Source organism: Zalophus californianus, chromosome 9 (assembly GCF_009762305.2).
Source record: "Zalophus californianus isolate mZalCal1 chromosome 9, mZalCal1.pri.v2, whole genome shotgun sequence".
Taxonomy (NCBI): Eukaryota; Metazoa; Chordata; class Mammalia; order Carnivora; family Otariidae; genus Zalophus; species Zalophus californianus.
Genome location: NC_045603.1, coordinates 40,152,199 through 40,170,076, shown reverse-complemented (window position 1 = coordinate 40,170,076; position 17,878 = coordinate 40,152,199). Strand labels below are relative to the sequence as shown.

The following is a 17,878-nucleotide window of genomic DNA, read 5'->3' as shown; positions in this document are numbered from 1 at the left end:
CTCTTCTGAAGGATCAGCAAGTGATTATTACTAACATTCAGCAATTGCAATACCTGTGTTTTTTCTATCCTTTCTACTTATTAAAATATCTTAATACATAAAATTTTTAGAAATATTACTGTAAAAAGTCATGTATAACGAACAGAAATTTAAGATCACTTCAGTTACATCATCAGTAGAGTAGCATGAAGCTATTGCCAAAGTAAGCTGTGGTCTGTGTGTCATTCCTGGTATGTATGTTACCTGTAATAGAAACATTCCACTCAAGAAAGTGAATCAGAATATAACTTACGGAAACAAAATACATCCTTGTTCGAAACTTTATTGGTCATTGCCCTTGTGGGACATCTCATAACCTGGTGAGACTCGTTGTCATCTTCCCATGAGTGACAACAATTACTCAGCTTCACTTTTCACCGTGCTGCAAGGGTTAGTATGTAGAAGTATTACTACCAGTCTCTCACCTACGAGTTCTATATATTTGTTGGACCCTTTTGCATACAGAGTATTGTTTAAACAACTTTATAGGGGAAGTTTCTATGCTTTTGCGTCCAAAGGTTCCTCCACCTTGAATGCCCTTCAACTCCTCTCTCCATATTCACTTTTTAAGCTATTCAGAATTAACCCCCTTCTTCTATACGCATGAAAGCATAGAACCTGGGAGATGGGAGACACCTATCTCTGGTTCAATTATTCGACTGTTAGTTAAATTCTTAAGACATCTCTAGCTTCTTCTCTAAACCCACTGAGGACAGAAACTACCTGAATCTAGATATATCACACTTTTGAAGTTCCTCTTCAAAAAAAAAATCAAATAAAATTTTCTTGAATTGCTACCTAGTTCCTAGCAATAGTCCCACATTCCACAAAATAAGTTAAAGTAAGCTTCCATATGAATACCCTTATTTTAAAACAATATCATAAACTCACTAGTTAATATGTCTGGATACAGTAGCAAAGTCAAAGAGAGACCTTGAGGTATTTAGAAACCCACTCCATATTTCTATCAGGTCCCCTCTCCTCAAATCCCAGAAATCAACATTTAGTTTCGTAAAAACAGGGGTTTTGCTCTGAAATATAATTTAAGATAAAGTCAGCAGCCCCCTTTTCCCTAACATATGGTCATATCTGTATCTCTCCTTTTAGAAATTTGGCTGTATCTCTGAGCTTTGAATGGGCCCACAGGTCATTTATTCTGCCATTTTTAAAAATTATAATTCATGAATAAACTGAAGGGTAGAGATTGGGATATTTGCCTGAAGCAAATGGAAAGCAAAGCCAGTATAGAAGCCCTGTGTTAATTTGTGTACCATTGCTGAAATTCTCTTTGTCCGTCATATTTTTGTCCTATAATTTTTCTTCGCTTATTAACTTTTCTACCTTTCAGTCACCTCTGCTAGTAGCCACTGTTGAAGTCAGAGCCACGCTATATTTATCTTTCTATTCAACCACAGCCCCAAAGAAGCAGACCTGTCATAGACATTAATGTAACTGAACATTCTTAAATAGTATGGGTATAGTTTCAGTGCAGAAGCTGTCAAAAGTGTCTGTAAATGCAAACTATTCGCTTTAAAATTCACCGTAATCCTCATTATTTCTTGGATGATTTAAGTCACATGTTTTGAAATTATAGAAGGACAATTTACTTGGATAGCTCTGCAACCATTATGCAAAGCCAAATAGTGAATGAAATGACCTTCTCAGCTCTAGGTACATATTAACATAATACATTTACAAATGTGTTGAACACTTCATTCATTTAGCAAAGAGACAATCCATACCGTGGACATAGAATAGGATGATTTACTCCAATCCAGGTACTCTAGACATAAACGTTCAAGTCTAGAATGTCCTTCAGCGTATCTATTGTCAGTCAGTTAGCAACCAAATTGAATTAGTCACTGCTGGCTGAAGGAATGTGCCTAAAAGATCTCTCTCACTCTCCTTCCCTCCCTCTCTCTCTTCACTCTCCCTCTGTCTCCTCACTCTCCCTTGCTCTTTCTCCCCACCCTCCCTTCTTTCCTTCTTTCTTTCCTTCTTCCAGAGCTTTGTTCCTTCCAACAGATCGCACACTTTACAAATCCATAGTTTCTTTCACCTTTTATTGTATTTCACATATGCACCCACAAATATAATTCTAAATCTTGTATTTCTTTCCTTTTTCTCGTTCCAATCCACAATCGCTCTATTAGAGGGTTGTTCTGCGTATTAATTCATCGATACCTATAAAATATCCAGCATAGTGCCTGGAAAAAAGGAGACATTCCCTTTCACTTGCCTCATAGTATATATGCCTCCTATTGTTTTGAAAGCCAGTCATTATATTAAAAAGAAATGTAGTGCCTGTGTCAAAGAAAAAAAATAGCAAATTTTGAAATGATAATCAGACTCATTCTAAACCAATGACATAAATTCCCTAAGGTTTTGAAAGTACCCACAGCTTTTGTGATAGCTTAAGAGGTTCCTGCCTGCTTCCTCACGTCTGTAACAACTTACTTTTCTTAAATATGAGCATTTGTGATAAATATATTTCTCAATTTTGTGCTTTGCTTTTATTCCAAATTTCAAGACTACTGTTTCTGAAGCAGTTGTACGTTCAGTCAACCACATCTTTCTTTAAATTCATGATTATCAGTTGGCCTAAAACGTTGAGTGTTATTAGAACTCTTCAGCAATAAGCACTAAGTAAATAAATTTTTATTTCAAATTATGAACGTGATGTACTGCTTGGGAAACACAACAGGTTTGTGATACTTGACAGTCTCACTGTGGTACTCTGGTCTTAGACACTGTAGAAAAGAGTTCAATGTGATTAACCTGTTGATGAGCTATAGAAACCATGCATATTACATTTCATTTAAAGAAAAATTTCATTTTCTTCTTTTATAACTAACTCTGATAATAATGATGGTACTGACCATCAACTTACATAAATTCAGGATGCAAAACGATGAAAGTCTTTGCCTGGAAGCTTCAAAAGGGTCTTCTTGGGACATTTAGATTTCTTGTGTTTTCTTTTTGTTTTGTTTTTTCCATTGAAGTGATGTATTCTCCTTGAAAAGAAACCTACAGACTCTGTGCAGGCAATCTTTTCTTCATAATCACCAGCAGAATATGCCATGCTGTTGTATTTCTAGCACGAACAGTAGAGGTTGCTTGGTGGCTTTGTTTAATATTGCTTTAGAAATTGACATACTGCTGGCCATGAAAGTGTTAGGAGAAAAGAGGGACTCCACTGAAACTGTTATTGAACATTTCAGAGGCAGACTGTCAGCCTACCTTAAATAGAGACACCCGTTAAATTCATGTTTCCATAGAACTGGGATCAATTCTCTCTCTCTCCAGTAGCCTACTATTTTCATCATCTAAGCCCCAGAATAATGAGGTGTGTGCTTTGTTTTTCAGTGAGCCCAACCAATCTGTCTCAGTTTAACCTTCCTGGGCCCAGCATGATGCGCTCAAATAGCATCCCAGCCCAAGACTCTTCCTTCGATCTCTATGATGACTCCCAGCTTTGTGGGAGTGCCACGTCTCTGGAAGAAAGGCCACGTGCCATCAGTCACTCGGGCTCATTCCGAGACAGCATGGAAGAAGGTAGGCTTAGGGGGAAATAAAGATGGAGTTACTTTATTTAACTCAGAGATGAAAATTGTCACATCAGTCGCCATCACAAGGATTCCTGAAGAGTAAATAAATTAGTAAGTATAACTCTCATTTAGGGAGCCCTGAAGCTTAAAGAAGTTTTAGTCTGCATTACTTTCTGTTTCTCTATGCATTTGGAAATATGCCAGAAATTGTTTAGATTAATACTTGGTTATAGAACAGTTCAGAACAAATCCAGTGTTCTCATAGAGAAAGCCTCATTATTTTAGAGACTATTTGCCCTGGTGTGTCAAATATCAGAGCCAATGTTTTGTTTCACATCTCAGTTAAAGAATCATAAAGATACATAAACCAGAAAAATTATCTTTTGAAACTACCACACGTTGCCAACTTGTATTCTCAGAAACTCCCTCTGGTGTTGGTTTCTGTTATCATATCATATTAGAACTCATATTATGTCTACTTTTTGCCTTGTAATTTTCACTTCCTTATCCAATGCAATAAGGTTCTGTGTGAATACTTTATAATAGTTCTATTTGAAAAACTCAGGGGGCTTAATTGATGTTCAAATGTATGTGATTTTTTTTAAAACTGTGTAACTACAGGTGTGAAATTTGATAATATTTGAGCGATTTTCCTCTTTGATTTAATGAATTATTATTTTAAAGTATCCATAAAGGAAAATTGTGGCACACACATTACAAAGCATATCAGCTAAGGATAAAATAAAGGTAAACATAAAAGTTATTTAAACTTTGATCAGAATAAAATCAGACATTTGTACCTTTGGGGCAAATACCTAGTAGTGCAATGGCTTGCCATTTGCAACGATGTGGATGGAACTAGAGGGCATTATGCTAAGCGAAATAAGTCAATCAGAGAAAGACAATTATCATACGATCTCACTCGTGTGTGGAATTTAAGAAACAAAACAGAGGAGCATAGAGGAAGGGAGAGAAAATAAAACAAGAGGAGATCAGAGAGGGAGACAAACCATAAGAGATTCTTAAGTCTAGGAAAAAAACTGAGGGTTGTTGGAGGGGAGGGGTGTGGGGGGTTGGGGTAACTGGGTGATGGACATTAAGGAGGGCACATGATGTAATGAGCACTGGGTGTTATATACAACTGATGAATCACTAAATTCTACCTCTGAAACTAATAATACACTACATGTTAATTAATTGAATTTAAATAAAATAAAATTTTTTAAAAAAGAATAACATCAGACATGAAATCAGCCAACTATCTTAGTCTTTAATAATTATGTATAAAAGAAAGGACTCCAGATCTTGAAACATATCAACTTTTAAGCCTCTGGGTCATCCATTTATTTGTGGTATGAACTTGGGCCAATTTCTTAACTTTATCAGTGCTAATTCCTGCATCTGTAACTTCACAGGTTTGCCATGAAAATGAAATTAGGGAGTAGCTCTGTTCCTTTCTCTTTCTCCTTCCTACTCTCTTAAAGGCTCTTCTGACTAAAAGTTTAGATAGCTATGAAAATCGATTTCATGTTTTCAGGCCACTACTGTACGTTTAATCTGCTAGCACTACATTGGTTGACCATCATTGCCACTACCTTTTGGGATATTAACCGAACCGCTGAGTTCACTGTGACAAATAGTGGATTACATCCCGAGAGTCTGCTGATTGTGGCAGAGTAGATAGACAAAATTGAACTGACTGGAAATGTAAAGTCGTTGCTTTTTTGAAATGGTTCTATCACTCTCTTCACAGACTGGCATATTATAATACTGTAAAAATAATTTGCTAAGCATACTGATGGCTCATCTAGGGTGCCTCATTTACAGATAGAATGCTCTTCATATGCTTGGGAAAGTCTGGCCTTCTGTGTAGGAAGTTTAAATAATCTCGGTTGCTGAGCACCAGCCTGAGTGGGCAAGATGGCTTTTTGATGCCCATACATTGAACACTGAACTATTATAATTCTTACATTGTGGTCTACAACCAAAGGATTATTGAACTAGCAAGACGGAAGGGGCTTTATTGCTGCCCTTCCTGCTCAGTGATCACCATGAAGATAAAGAAACAGCCACACACTAGGAGGTCATAGACCTATAAATAGTAAGTAACAGCAACAAACCAAAAATGGGATCTCCTGATTCATTGTCCACCTGTCTTCTGTACACCAGGCTGAAAATCTTAGTGCGTACTGGTGCATACTTAGTGCATACTGTTTATTGGAGTTTGGAAGAATGAGGGATTTTGTTTGTTTTGTGTTCTTTAGATGACTAGCATTTTGCCCATCTCACAGAGTGGTGGTAGTTGCTTGAGCTAGAAATCTGGGAGTTGTCCTTTATTCCTCCTTTGACCCACATTTTTATATTCAGTCGGTTTTAAAGAGGTTCTTCCTAGTGACCCTCAAATTCATCCCTTTCTTTTGAGCCACAATGCCACAATCCTACACAGCTTTTCCAATCTTCTCTCCACACCAGCTTGTGAGCATCTCCCATGTACTCTTGTAGTATCCCTTGCATTGCTCTAGAGAGTATTTTTATTACTCTACTATAATTATCTTCTTAGTTGTATACCTTTCTAGGGTTTTTTTTTTTGAGCTTCTAGGATTGTGTCATCATTTTTATAGTCCCAGGATCTAGGAAGGGCCTGTCACATTGGGTGGGCCCAACTAATGTTTGTTGAATGGATGAATATGCAGAAATAACTTTACATTACCCCACAGTGAAAAGAGAAAGGACTTTTCTACAAATATAATTAAGCACAATTTTACCACCTTTTGGGCTTATCATATTAGATGAGCAAAAATATAAAAACAGTCTATCAGTTGTTTAAGATGCTATTTGGGTAGACCTCAAAAGACAGTATGCAATTTCCATTCTTAATTTCAGTGAGACACCACCTTGAAATAAGCATTTTTTTCCTATGACTAGAACTATAAAAGAAACAATAATTCTCCATTTAAAAGAGCATAATCAACTCATCACAGATAATGTTGAAATAGCAAGTTCAATCAAATGCTTCTTCCCCTGAAAGTATATGGAGAAAAACAGTGAAAATGGATCTTTGTTGTATAAAAATGAAATTAAATAAATAAAACACATAAAGCTTTTTTTTTTAAGTTTTAAAGTTTATGGCAACTTTTATTTTAGGTTTCCATGATTTTCTGGTAATTTATTCTGTGGAAGTTTACTATAGCTTTAAATATGCACACAGCATGCTCGAAGGGCTTGTGTTTGTCAAATCCTCTCCCTATCATGATGAAGGAGGTATTTTAGGGGCACAGATATGGACCCTTCCCATGTCTCAACATTTTGACCTTGAGAAAATAACCACAGAACTGTCCTCCGATTCTTATATCTAGCTGTTATTATTTTACTTCCCTGCTTCCCTATTCTCCACTCTCCAGCAAAGACCCGCTGTTTCTGAGCAGACTTCATTATTTCACCTCTTGTTCTTTTTTGCTTTTTCCAGTTCATGGCTCTTCATTATCACTGGTCTCCAGCACTTCTTCTCTTTATTCAACAGTAAGTATCCGCTGTGAAGATAAAGCTTCTGCCTTTGCCAAGCACGCAGATGATTCAGTAGCTTGATACTGACACAAGTTGCACAGTGAGAGAAGAATGTGCACTGAGCTCCCACATACCCTATCTGCTGGCTGTGCTGCTGGGCCAGCGCCTCCGTGGTCCACTTAGATGTGCCTTCGCTTGACTTTTGTGTACTTACGAAAATCAGTGAGTGCATGAAAAACTGAATTTTGTAAGACCTATTGGGGGTATGACTGGGAATCCCCGAACCCTATGTGCTGAGCTGTACTATAAATTTATGATATTGACAACTTTTCCTTGTTCGGATCTCTGAGCCACGACTGGCAATTGTCCTATGGTATTTTCTCCGTTTTATTATTTTGATTTTTCAAGTTCAGTCTTTGAGAAGATTGTGCCAAAGGGTAAGGGCCTAAAAGGCCTAGAGATTTTTTTTAAAAACATATCTTCTGAAATAGTGTGGTTTTTAAAACTATTTCTTAAAAGAGAAAAATGGCAGGCTTTCAACTTATTTTCCCTATGTGTAAAAACAAAAAAGATCTATAGGAAGTTGTATTTAATAAGAGGATTCCTTCATGCCTGGGTAAGAGTGAGGTCTATTTAGTTTACTGAATTTCACTGGGACTTGAGTGCTGTGAATAATCCTTAGTCCAGTACTGAAAGAGTCATAAAAAGTTCAGTCTTGGCTGTCACTGAGCAATTAAGCATGACTGGCAAAACTAATTGTTTTACTCATTTCATTAGGTTTAAATGTTAGGACCCTCCTTTTATAAGCACATCTTGCATAGTTACTGCTTTGGATCTTTACTCAAGATCGGACTACTCCTGGGAAAGACAATATTTTTCTCGTAATTTCTCCTTTTAATGATTAAATTTGCTAATTACACTCTGTAAATGAAGAAATCACTATTATTGTTTAAATTTATTGCTTTTGGCAAATGGATAAGAAGTGAGAAAGGTGAAATATTTTGGAAAAAAGCACATAAGAGAAATGTGTTAACACTTAGTGTCCCTCCTCATTGGCCCAATGCCATTGCTTGTTAGGGGGATGTGCTCTGACTTAAACCATTGTGGTTGAAGTCTCTGTATAGCATCAAAAGATGCAGCATGATTATAGTATTGTAAATATATGCAAAAACAGTATTTGGATAAAACTGCCTTCACGCAGCCTGAGAAAGACTCAAGAAAAAAAGGAGCATGGGTTAAGGGAAAACAAATGGCCAATTAGTATGTAACCAGAGTCCAATAGTACTTTTTTTGATAATAAAAATGTTCTATGGCTGCACTGTCTAACACAGTAACCTCTGGCCACATGTGGCTCTTGAGGATTTACAGTGTGTCAGGTGTCACAGAGGAACTGAATTTTTAAGTTTCATTAATATAAATTTAAATAGGCACATGTGCCTAGTAGCTACTATATTGGATATTGCAGGTTTATAGAGAACAGAGGGGGTACATTTTAAAAAATTGTAGATAGGCTCAGTCGGTTAAGCATCTGACTCTTGATTTAGGCTCAGGTCATGATCTGAGGGTTGTGAGATCGAGCCCCACATTGGGCTCCATGCTGGCCATGGAGCCTGCTTAAGATTTTCTCTCTCCCTCTCCTTTGGCCCCTCCCCCTCTTAAATAAATAAATTAATTAATTAATTAATTGTAAATAAATAAGAGCAGATGTCAATCAGAAAGCATAAATGAGGAATGTTGTAGTAGCAATATGGTATGAAATGTGAACAGAGATGAAATAAAGTGATTAATATACACATACGTATATGCCAAAATTTAGAAATGAAATACACCCTTGTGTTATGTGTGAAAAGAATGGATTAGGTGATCAAGCCACGTGAGAAGCTGCTATTATTAGGATATTATGGAATTCAAATAGTTGTACCAAAAATGATGGAAATTATATTCTTGAATTCATAAATAACCTAGAGTTAAACAATTCAAATAAATGCATATTTGGTGGACTGATAAAGAGAAAAATCAGAGATGATGAGGAGTCATTCTGACTTCCATGCCCCATTGTCATGTACTGAGATTCCACTGGCAATGAGAAAATATCTGTGAAAGTACTTTGTAAACCATGAAGTAAAAAGGCAATTTATCATTATTTTTCACGCCTTCTTAAGGACTGTGGATCAAGATTCAGTTGATTTGGATTGTTGCCTAACTCTATCAGCAGCTATTGTGTGACATCAGACAAATTGCTAAGTTTCTTTGGACTATACCTATAAAATAAAATTGGAAAACAACGGCCAGATCTATCCCATCTGTCCCATGGGTTTTGTATAAATTATTAGAGAAGACCAGGAATGTTGTATACCATAAATTACAAAAATTATGGTGTACTACATGGTTCTAGGAGCACTGTTTATATCATGGTCTATGTGAATGGCATCTTGTGAAGTTATGCAGTATACAACTAACACAGCTGTGCATGGCATTCCTTCATAAAATAATTTAAGTGTCTAAGGGGAGAAAAAGTTCTTTTTTTTTTTTTTTTTTTTTTTTTAAGAAAAATATTAGGCTTGGGATGCCTGGGTGGTTCAGTCAGTTAAGTGTCTGCCTTGGGCTCAGGTCATGATCCCAGGGTCTTGGAATTGAGTCCCACATTGGGCTCCTTGCTCAGCGGGGAGCCTGCTTCTCCCTCTGCCTGCCACTCCCCTTGCTTGTGCTCTCTCTCTCTCTGACAAATAAATAAAATCTTAAAAAAAAAAAACATTCTGAACTTAACATTCTGATTAAAAAAAAAAGAATATTAGGCTCTATCTGCTCTTATTAGGCAAAATACTGTTCTTATGAACCATGAGTATGAACCATGTTTACTCTAACATTATCATATATCCAGCTTATAGAATTATATATTTTGCTGTATGCATTTCACTTAAAGATATTAAAACAAACTAGTAAAGATGGCTTGTTGCAAAGAACATTTACCTATAAAATCACCAATCTAACAAATCTCATTGGAAGGATTCTTCCCCTATAGATCTTTTAAAACTTCTATCACTGATAGTTCGGTAAATTTTTCAAAAGTATCTTGTTATAAAGTTGAGTATATTACCTTACAGAATTTCTGAGCAGAAAGATTCTGGGAATTTGCATATTGGTTGGAAATCACAGACCTAATTGCATCAAGTTGTTACCTTTGGCAAACTTAGAGTTTTTGTGCTTGTGTTTAAATCCAAGCCAACACTGTGAAATCTGGAGCTTTTATCTAAAAATGCAAATTGATAAATTCTTTTTAATGTAATCAGAATATCTAGCAACACTGAGATTAAATTCCTCCAGGTTTACCCTCCCTTGGCATCCACCCCTTTGGGTGTCGGCCTGTGTTCTCAGGCTGGTTCCTGCCTCCACCACTTCGTTTCTTCCTCAGTTTGGGTTCTTAGTTATTATTGTGCTGTTGCTTTTCTCATAGGAAAGACCTACCCCTTATTACCCACATCTCTATGAAAAGTGGGGAAAATAAATGATAGTTGAGGAAGGCTGTGTGATTTTTTTTTTTTTTAATTCTCGAGGCTTTTTTTTAATTCTTTATATTCCTGGCCCTTTGATCCTTGCAATAAATAGGTTCTTTCTGACTGATTGTATATTAAAAACTTTATTGAATCTGTTTTGTACTTGGAATCTAATTTATATTGATTGAATAAGAGCAGAGGCCATTTTTGGTTCATTAGCTTATTTCCTAACACACAGGTAATACTGAAGGAAATTTTTTTTTAGTAAGCTTAAATGGGCAAATGAATGGCCAATTAATGGTTTATGGAATAAAGAATCATCGCATGTATTTTTATTTAGGCAAAATGTTTTATACTGTCTACCATCCTTCAGGACATTGAGCTTGGTTCAAAACCATCATTTAAAAATGGCAAGTAATCACATTCCTTCATTATTAATCCCAAGCCTAAATCGCTGAAAGAAATATAATATTAATATTCTGCCTCACTGTTTCAACTTGATGATAACACCTTACCTAGTATTAATAGCCACGGGGTATGAAAGAAGGCAAAGATTAAAGAAAAAGATAGTTCTGAATAAACAGTGACAAGAAAAGTCATTATATTACAATACCTATAAAATTAATATGTAATGATGATGCTTCTGATTAGTATATATAACTTATTCAAGGCTATTTTTATGAGAAAATATGATGGATATCTTTTTTACTTTTTTGTTAAATAAAATGCATTGCTTTTCTTAAAACATACAAATTATTTATTAGCAGTTTTATATAATCCTAATAGGCCTTGAATCAGGATTTGGGCACAATATGGTGGCAATAAACATGCAAAGTTCTAGGGAAAACAGTCATAGTTAATTGTACCATATGTCTTAAGGCAAACAGCTCCCAGCTTTTTTTTGCTTTAAGATGAAATTTCCATCTTAAAATTAGCTCCCTACTTCTGATTCACAAACAAACTGTATCTAAAACCTTAAAATTATTAGAATTAAAAAATAAAATCTTTCCTTAAAAATTAAAGTTGAGACATAATATATTCAAGTTTTATGTTAGCATTTATTTTTAAAACACAGTTTTCTTATAAAGCTATTAGGATTCTACTATTTAACCACTCTATTATTTAAACACTATATTACTAACTATACATTATTTTTAAGAGTAGAGAAAATACAAGAAAGAAAACACTCAAGAAATGCTATGCATAAAAAATATCTTTATGTTTATTTTACTTTGTTTTATTTTATGTTTTCTGGAGGAAAAAAGGGGGTAAAAAGTAGTTCAGGTACTTCTGCATCGGTTAACCAGGAAATATCCCCAAAGGAGAGAGAGGAAATAAGATTTTTTTCACTTTGAAATGGCTCACAGCAACGGGCACATTTGTACCGTTCAACATTATTCATTCTCCAGCTTTTTCCAGAATAAGGGAGCTTCCCAAATGTAATGGTGCACATAACTCATTATCTGGTGTTTTGCAGCCCGGCACAAAGAAGAAAAACAGAGCTAGGAATTTTCTGCAACTGAGTCCAAAACAGCCTGCAAGTTCCTACAGCAGTCCTCATTTCCATAATGTGTATGACACAAAATGTTTGTCAGCCACCTTTATCACCACCTTGACACTGGGCATTTTACTGTTTTGCTGACTTGCAGCTCAGTAAACTTAATGAATCATCATTAGAGACAATAAAAGAAGATAGAAACTAATAAACTGATTTTCTGTGGTTATCAGTAGAGGTCAATATATTCCCTCCAGCTTTATTTGGCATTTTTTATGATCTGTAAATCGCAGAATAAAATTCTGATTCCTAAGTCTAGCTGAAGATCTCTCTAATAATCATGGAGTGAAAAATATCTAATGTTTCCTTTTTCCCTACACCCATTTTTTTTAGAGCATAATTTTATAACTATCTATTTTTGTTTTTGTTGCTTATGGTCTGAATCTTAGAGTGACATCATCTTTTAATTCCAACTTTGCTTTTAAAGCATATTATATATCCATGAATCAAATAACCTACATTTTCAATATATCATTTATGTATAAGGAAGTATTCATTTGCAATCGTAAAGGTTCCTGTTATAATAATATAATAATACCATCATAATTACAATATATAAATATAATATAACTCTCATAATCATTTATAATGATATTTTAAAATAACTTGTATTTTACTATAATATGTATTTCCTAGTCTTATGTTGAATCATAATATTTTTAAAAATACAGTATAATTATACAATGGAGTTATTCATTTATACTTGTGGAGAAAAATGACATTAGTTATTTATAGATAATTTTTTTACCTTTTGTCTTTTACAGGCTGAAGAAAAAGCTCATTCAGAGGTAAAATTCGTAGCATTTTCATATTGGACTCTTTCCATTTGTGATGAAATGAATGTTTCCACCACTAGAGGGCTCTGTGATACAGTAGCATAGTTCTCCAGGGCTGCTGATGGAAGCAATCCTCTAGTTGATAAGGCCTTGGTATTTCCTCATAAAGAAAATGAAAGGAAGTTTTTAAAAGCAAGCTCTCCTCTCATATTCTAGAATGGAGTTTTAGATCAACAACTAACAGATTGCCTGTAGTAGTAAGCACTCATTAAATCTGATGAATGAGTGAATGTGTGGTCTTTCACATTTATTGTAGCCTCTTTTCCCCAACGCCTGTGAGACCAACTGTATAGGATTAATGAAACTGTTGAATCTTAGGCACCAGACCTCCACAACAGAAGCTAGCAGCATCCCAGTGCATCTGTTTCATGCCAGGACTTTGCTGCTCTAATCACCACTTTATGTCTACTGTGATCTATCGTTCCAATCACATGCATTTCACAAATACACACTTGGTCGCAATCATGTACCAATCAGATTGCAACCTGGAGAGAATATTCTTTTTATTTCCCTTTGTAAAAGAATTGTCCTATCCAAGAAGAGCAGGACTTTAATTAGGCCTTTATTCAAGGTGTGGTAATGACTGTTTGATTGGTTTACACTGAGGCAATCAGACCACAGAGAAATCAATATCTTGGCAGTAGCCTTTGCAAAGGAACTCCTTACCCTACTTTGCTTTTAAAGTAAAATTTGTGCTATGTTTAAAAATATCAAAATAATATTGATTATAGCAATTTGATCTTTATAATTGCTAGGCCAAAAAGTGAATATGTTTAAAAAAAAAACCTAAACTATTTTATTTATATTGCATGGACAGGACAACGCTTCTAATTTGGTCATAATATGGCTACTGAGGTATACAAATGCTGCCTATTTGCCTGATTAGTACTTATCTGACTCCCCTTTGTATCATTCCTCCCCCTAATGGGTCTGGTTTTTAAAAAATAATTTCCATTATTTTAAGGTTTCCTAGATTACATTGTAAAGGATCATGTAATAGAGACTTTAATTTGAGAAAGGCTCTTTGGATCTATATTGGCTTAAGATGAAATAGATGGTCTGTTTTCTGGGACTATCTGTGGTCATCATTTGAATGCAGGTCAAGTTCTATTTGGGGGCTAGTGTATCTCTTTTTTAAAAAAATCAGGAGTGAAATGGAATCACATTTGCTTCCAGCTTGAAGTTCACAACTTTTTTGAGTTTCTAAATGTTGATTACCATTTCTTTTCCTCAAAAGAGGGGGGAGAAAAGACAATTAATGAACTGTGTCAAGAATGCTCTTTCAAACTGAGACAGTATTCTAAAAGTCCAACCACAACAATAGAAGACTTCTTTTTGCAGAAATGAGAAGAATTTGAGTAGAATGTTTGGCATCTAGATAACTAAGATCCCTTGAGACCAGAAGTCTAGTTGTAGACTTAGTCTCAGATGGTTATAGATGTTTTACCCTTACTAATTGGTATTTACGTGTCTCAGGAACATGCAACATGCAGATTAAACTGCAGAAAGTGCTTATATTAACAATTTAAATGTGCTATGAAATACTCTCTTTTTCTGGTTCAATTTTATTACAATGTGAACTTAGCTAAAGAGGAAGACATCTAGCATATTTATTTTGTTGGCATATCTAATTATTTGAACAGTATTACTGATTTCCCCCTTACTTTTAAACTATAGATAATCTATAAAGCATTTCTACCCTGAGCTAATAGTAACTCAATGAATAAAAGGCATTATAATAAAGATTTGGGAAGGCTTCTCTGACTGTTAGCCATTGAAACTCCAGCTAGTAAAATTATTTTCAAATATGGACTCAATATACATGGAATTAGAGCCAACTTTCAGTGACTACAGGATATTCTACAGCTTCTGAGAAGTTGCCAAACTACAGAAAATTAAAATAAGCACACACCAAAAAAAAACTGAGTATTTTTTGCTAAAACTCCATGCTAGAACATTCAGTACTTTTTGCTAAAAGAAGACCTAGAAAAAATGTGTACATGTATGTTTAATTTTTAAAAAGAAAATATTTTACTGCCTGAGTTTTATTATCACAAATTCCTTAAGCTAGAAGAATCAGTAGAGAAAGTAAACTGATTCGTGAGTCAGGCAGATAGGACAATGGAGAAAGCAAGCATCCTTTAATTTGCACATTTGAGTCCTAACCTTAAACATATCACTTACCTCTCCTTACACGTGGCATTTGACTGTTACCATATAGCTAGGGCTCACATTTCTTTGGTTTTTCAGGAATTGGTGCTGATACACTAATTAAGGGGTTGCATGAGCGAAATATAGTATTTGCTTTCTTGGATTGAATTCTTAGTTTTAAGTAAAAATACTAGCGTATTGAGTTGATTTTTTTTAAAATTACACTCAGCAAATCCACAAACTGCGGCGAGAGCTGGTTGCATCACAAGAAAAAGTTGCTACTCTCACATCTCAACTGTCAGCAAATGTAAGTCACTTTTGATTATTTTTTGATATATCAAAACAGATTTGTATGTAGTAAATGTGATAATTTTGGTAACAGACATACAAACTTTAAGTGTCCAAAAATAAACAGTCTTCAGTCCCTCCTATAAAGGTAAACTTTCCTGCACACTGAGTCATGAAATGTAAACCCCAGTTGGTGTGATTAAAAGAGCTTTTTGTTTCTTCTAAGGCTGGGAACATTAGTACCAGTTTCAAGGGTTATTTATTTTCTTATGTCTCCTTTTTATTACTCTCCATAGATTCTTTTTCAAGCCACAATATGGTTGGGAGTTGATAGTGATTAGATTTGGAAGATAAACAATTCTATGCACCCTGCTTTCTTCAGCACGATTTACTGGCAGTTAGTTAAGCATCCAATTAATTCTAAAAAATAAATAAATAAATAACTTAGGTCTAAACTTGGGTATCTGAATTATATTTTGAATGAGAGATAGTTCTCTTAAAAACCTTGGTAGCCTCCTCACAGCAGTTTGACCCACTGAAAGTGTCAAAAATGATGCCAATGGAGATCATTGATAATATTAACATTTACTGAATCTCCTTCAGTGTGCCAGGAAGTCCTCCGAATAGATGCAGAATAATACAGGGTAACATGTGGCATTGTGCCTGGTCCTAAGGAACAGTAGTGTTAGGAGCACCAGTGAGGGGTAAGGAAGCTCCCGCTGTTTTGCCATATGTCCTGCCACCTCCATTCAACGTTAATCTGCTCAGTCAGACCATGTAGTTTTGGGCCCTTCGTCTGCCTCACCAATCCCTGCTCTCCACTGAGGTTTTCTGTGTCCTGGACAAAGCATGACATAGCAGGAGAGAGCAGGTGTAGGCCCATGGGGTATGACTTGATTAAGAGAGATTTTAAGGATAAAAATTATTGTGTAATATAACTTCCACAGCATGTGAGTCATTTCACTCACTGCGGATTCATTTTAGCACTCCATTTGAATGGATTTTATCTTCTCAACTTTGGGAGAATCAAATTCATTTGGGATTGTCTTTATTTATTTTTATAGATGTTGTTGGGGGATTGTTAAAAATAATAGCAGGTTTTTGATGTAGTGTTCCATGATTCATTGTTTGCATATAACTACATCAAAAACTGATGATGTAATATATGGTGATTAACATAACATAATAAAAAATATAAAAATAATAGCAGGTTTTAAAGAATTTTTAGGCAATACTGGAAGAGAACAGAATTATTTAAGCTATAGTGTGTGTCTAAGAATAAGTCTTAAAGAAATAGTTAAGAAGCCGCTATAAATTTTATACTATAGGCTAGATGAATAATAGTATAAAACACTCTGTCTACGTTCCTGACTTTGTCCCCAGAGGACATATGACAATGTAAATGCCAAAACCACGCTGGGTTGTGTTTATCTGCAAAGAGGAAGGCTCAGTGACAGACCCTATGCATTGGATTATCAAGATGTTTGCAGATGTCTTTAATGACTCGTCGGGATTTTATTTTATTGTGTAAATGTCTCTTGCATGGGTTTATAAATGCAAATATTAGGATAATAAACATCTGCTATACATTATGGAATTTGGGCTTTTACTATTTTTAAAACTATTACCATTTCAAAAGCATTACATGCATGTGGTATTAAAAAGGAAAACTGAAACTAAAAGAAGAGTGTAATAAAAAAATGTATATTTGTTTTTCCCCCAGACACCCTTCCTAAATATGGTTGTTGGTTTGGGGTGGGGGGGAGTATAGTTGACACACAACGTGACATTGGTTTCAGGTGTGCAGCTTAGTGATTTGACAGATTTATACATTATGCTACGTTCGCTGCAAGAGTTGCTATCCTCTGTCCCATTACCTCACTAATCACTGACTTCCTCACGCTGTTTTTTATTCCTGTGACTTACTCATCCGTAACCGGAGGCCCGTGTCTCCCTCTCCCATTCACCTATTTGCCCAGCCCCCCAACCCCTTCCCCTCTGGCCCCCATCAACTTGTTCTCTGTATTTATAGTTCTGGTTCTGCTTTTTGCTTGTTCATTTTTTTCAGATTTCATTTATGAGTAGAATCATATGCCATTTGTCTTTCTCTTTTCTCTCATTTGTATTTCACTTAGCATAATACCTCAAGGTCCATCTATGTTGTCTCAAAAGGCACAATCTCATCCTTTTTTATGGCTGTGTAGTGTTCAATTGTTGGTTTCTTATATTTCCTTTCAACATTGATCTTTTTTATAGCCATGAATACATATAGGCATGTACACACTTGCAAAGGCTTGTACACATACACACACACACACACACACACACACACACGCAGAGGAGCAACCAAATTATAACATAAGGGAGCAGTCCTGAAATTTGACTCTGTGCCATTGTTGGAGCAAAAATTTTTTAAAGGTGTCAGTCATTGGCTACCTACTACTTCTGCTCCAATCATGCATG

General features: G+C 35.4%; 1 protein-coding gene across 3 annotated transcripts in view; it reads left to right on the top strand.

Moving 5' to 3' along the window:
* NAV3 (neuron navigator 3) overlaps window positions 1-17,878 on the top strand; it is a 351,526-nt gene that overhangs the window by 272,242 nt on the left and 61,406 nt on the right. For all 3 annotated transcript variants that reach the window (XM_027594099.2, XM_027594098.2, XM_027594097.2), the window contains 4 exons: window positions 3,406-3,594; window positions 7,054-7,106; window positions 12,905-12,928; window positions 15,357-15,434. In XM_027594099.2, coding sequence (XP_027449900.1) covers window positions 3,406-3,594; window positions 7,054-7,106; window positions 12,905-12,928; window positions 15,357-15,434 — 344 coding nt within the window. The remainder of the gene's footprint in view (window positions 1-3,405; window positions 3,595-7,053; window positions 7,107-12,904; window positions 12,929-15,356; window positions 15,435-17,878) is intronic.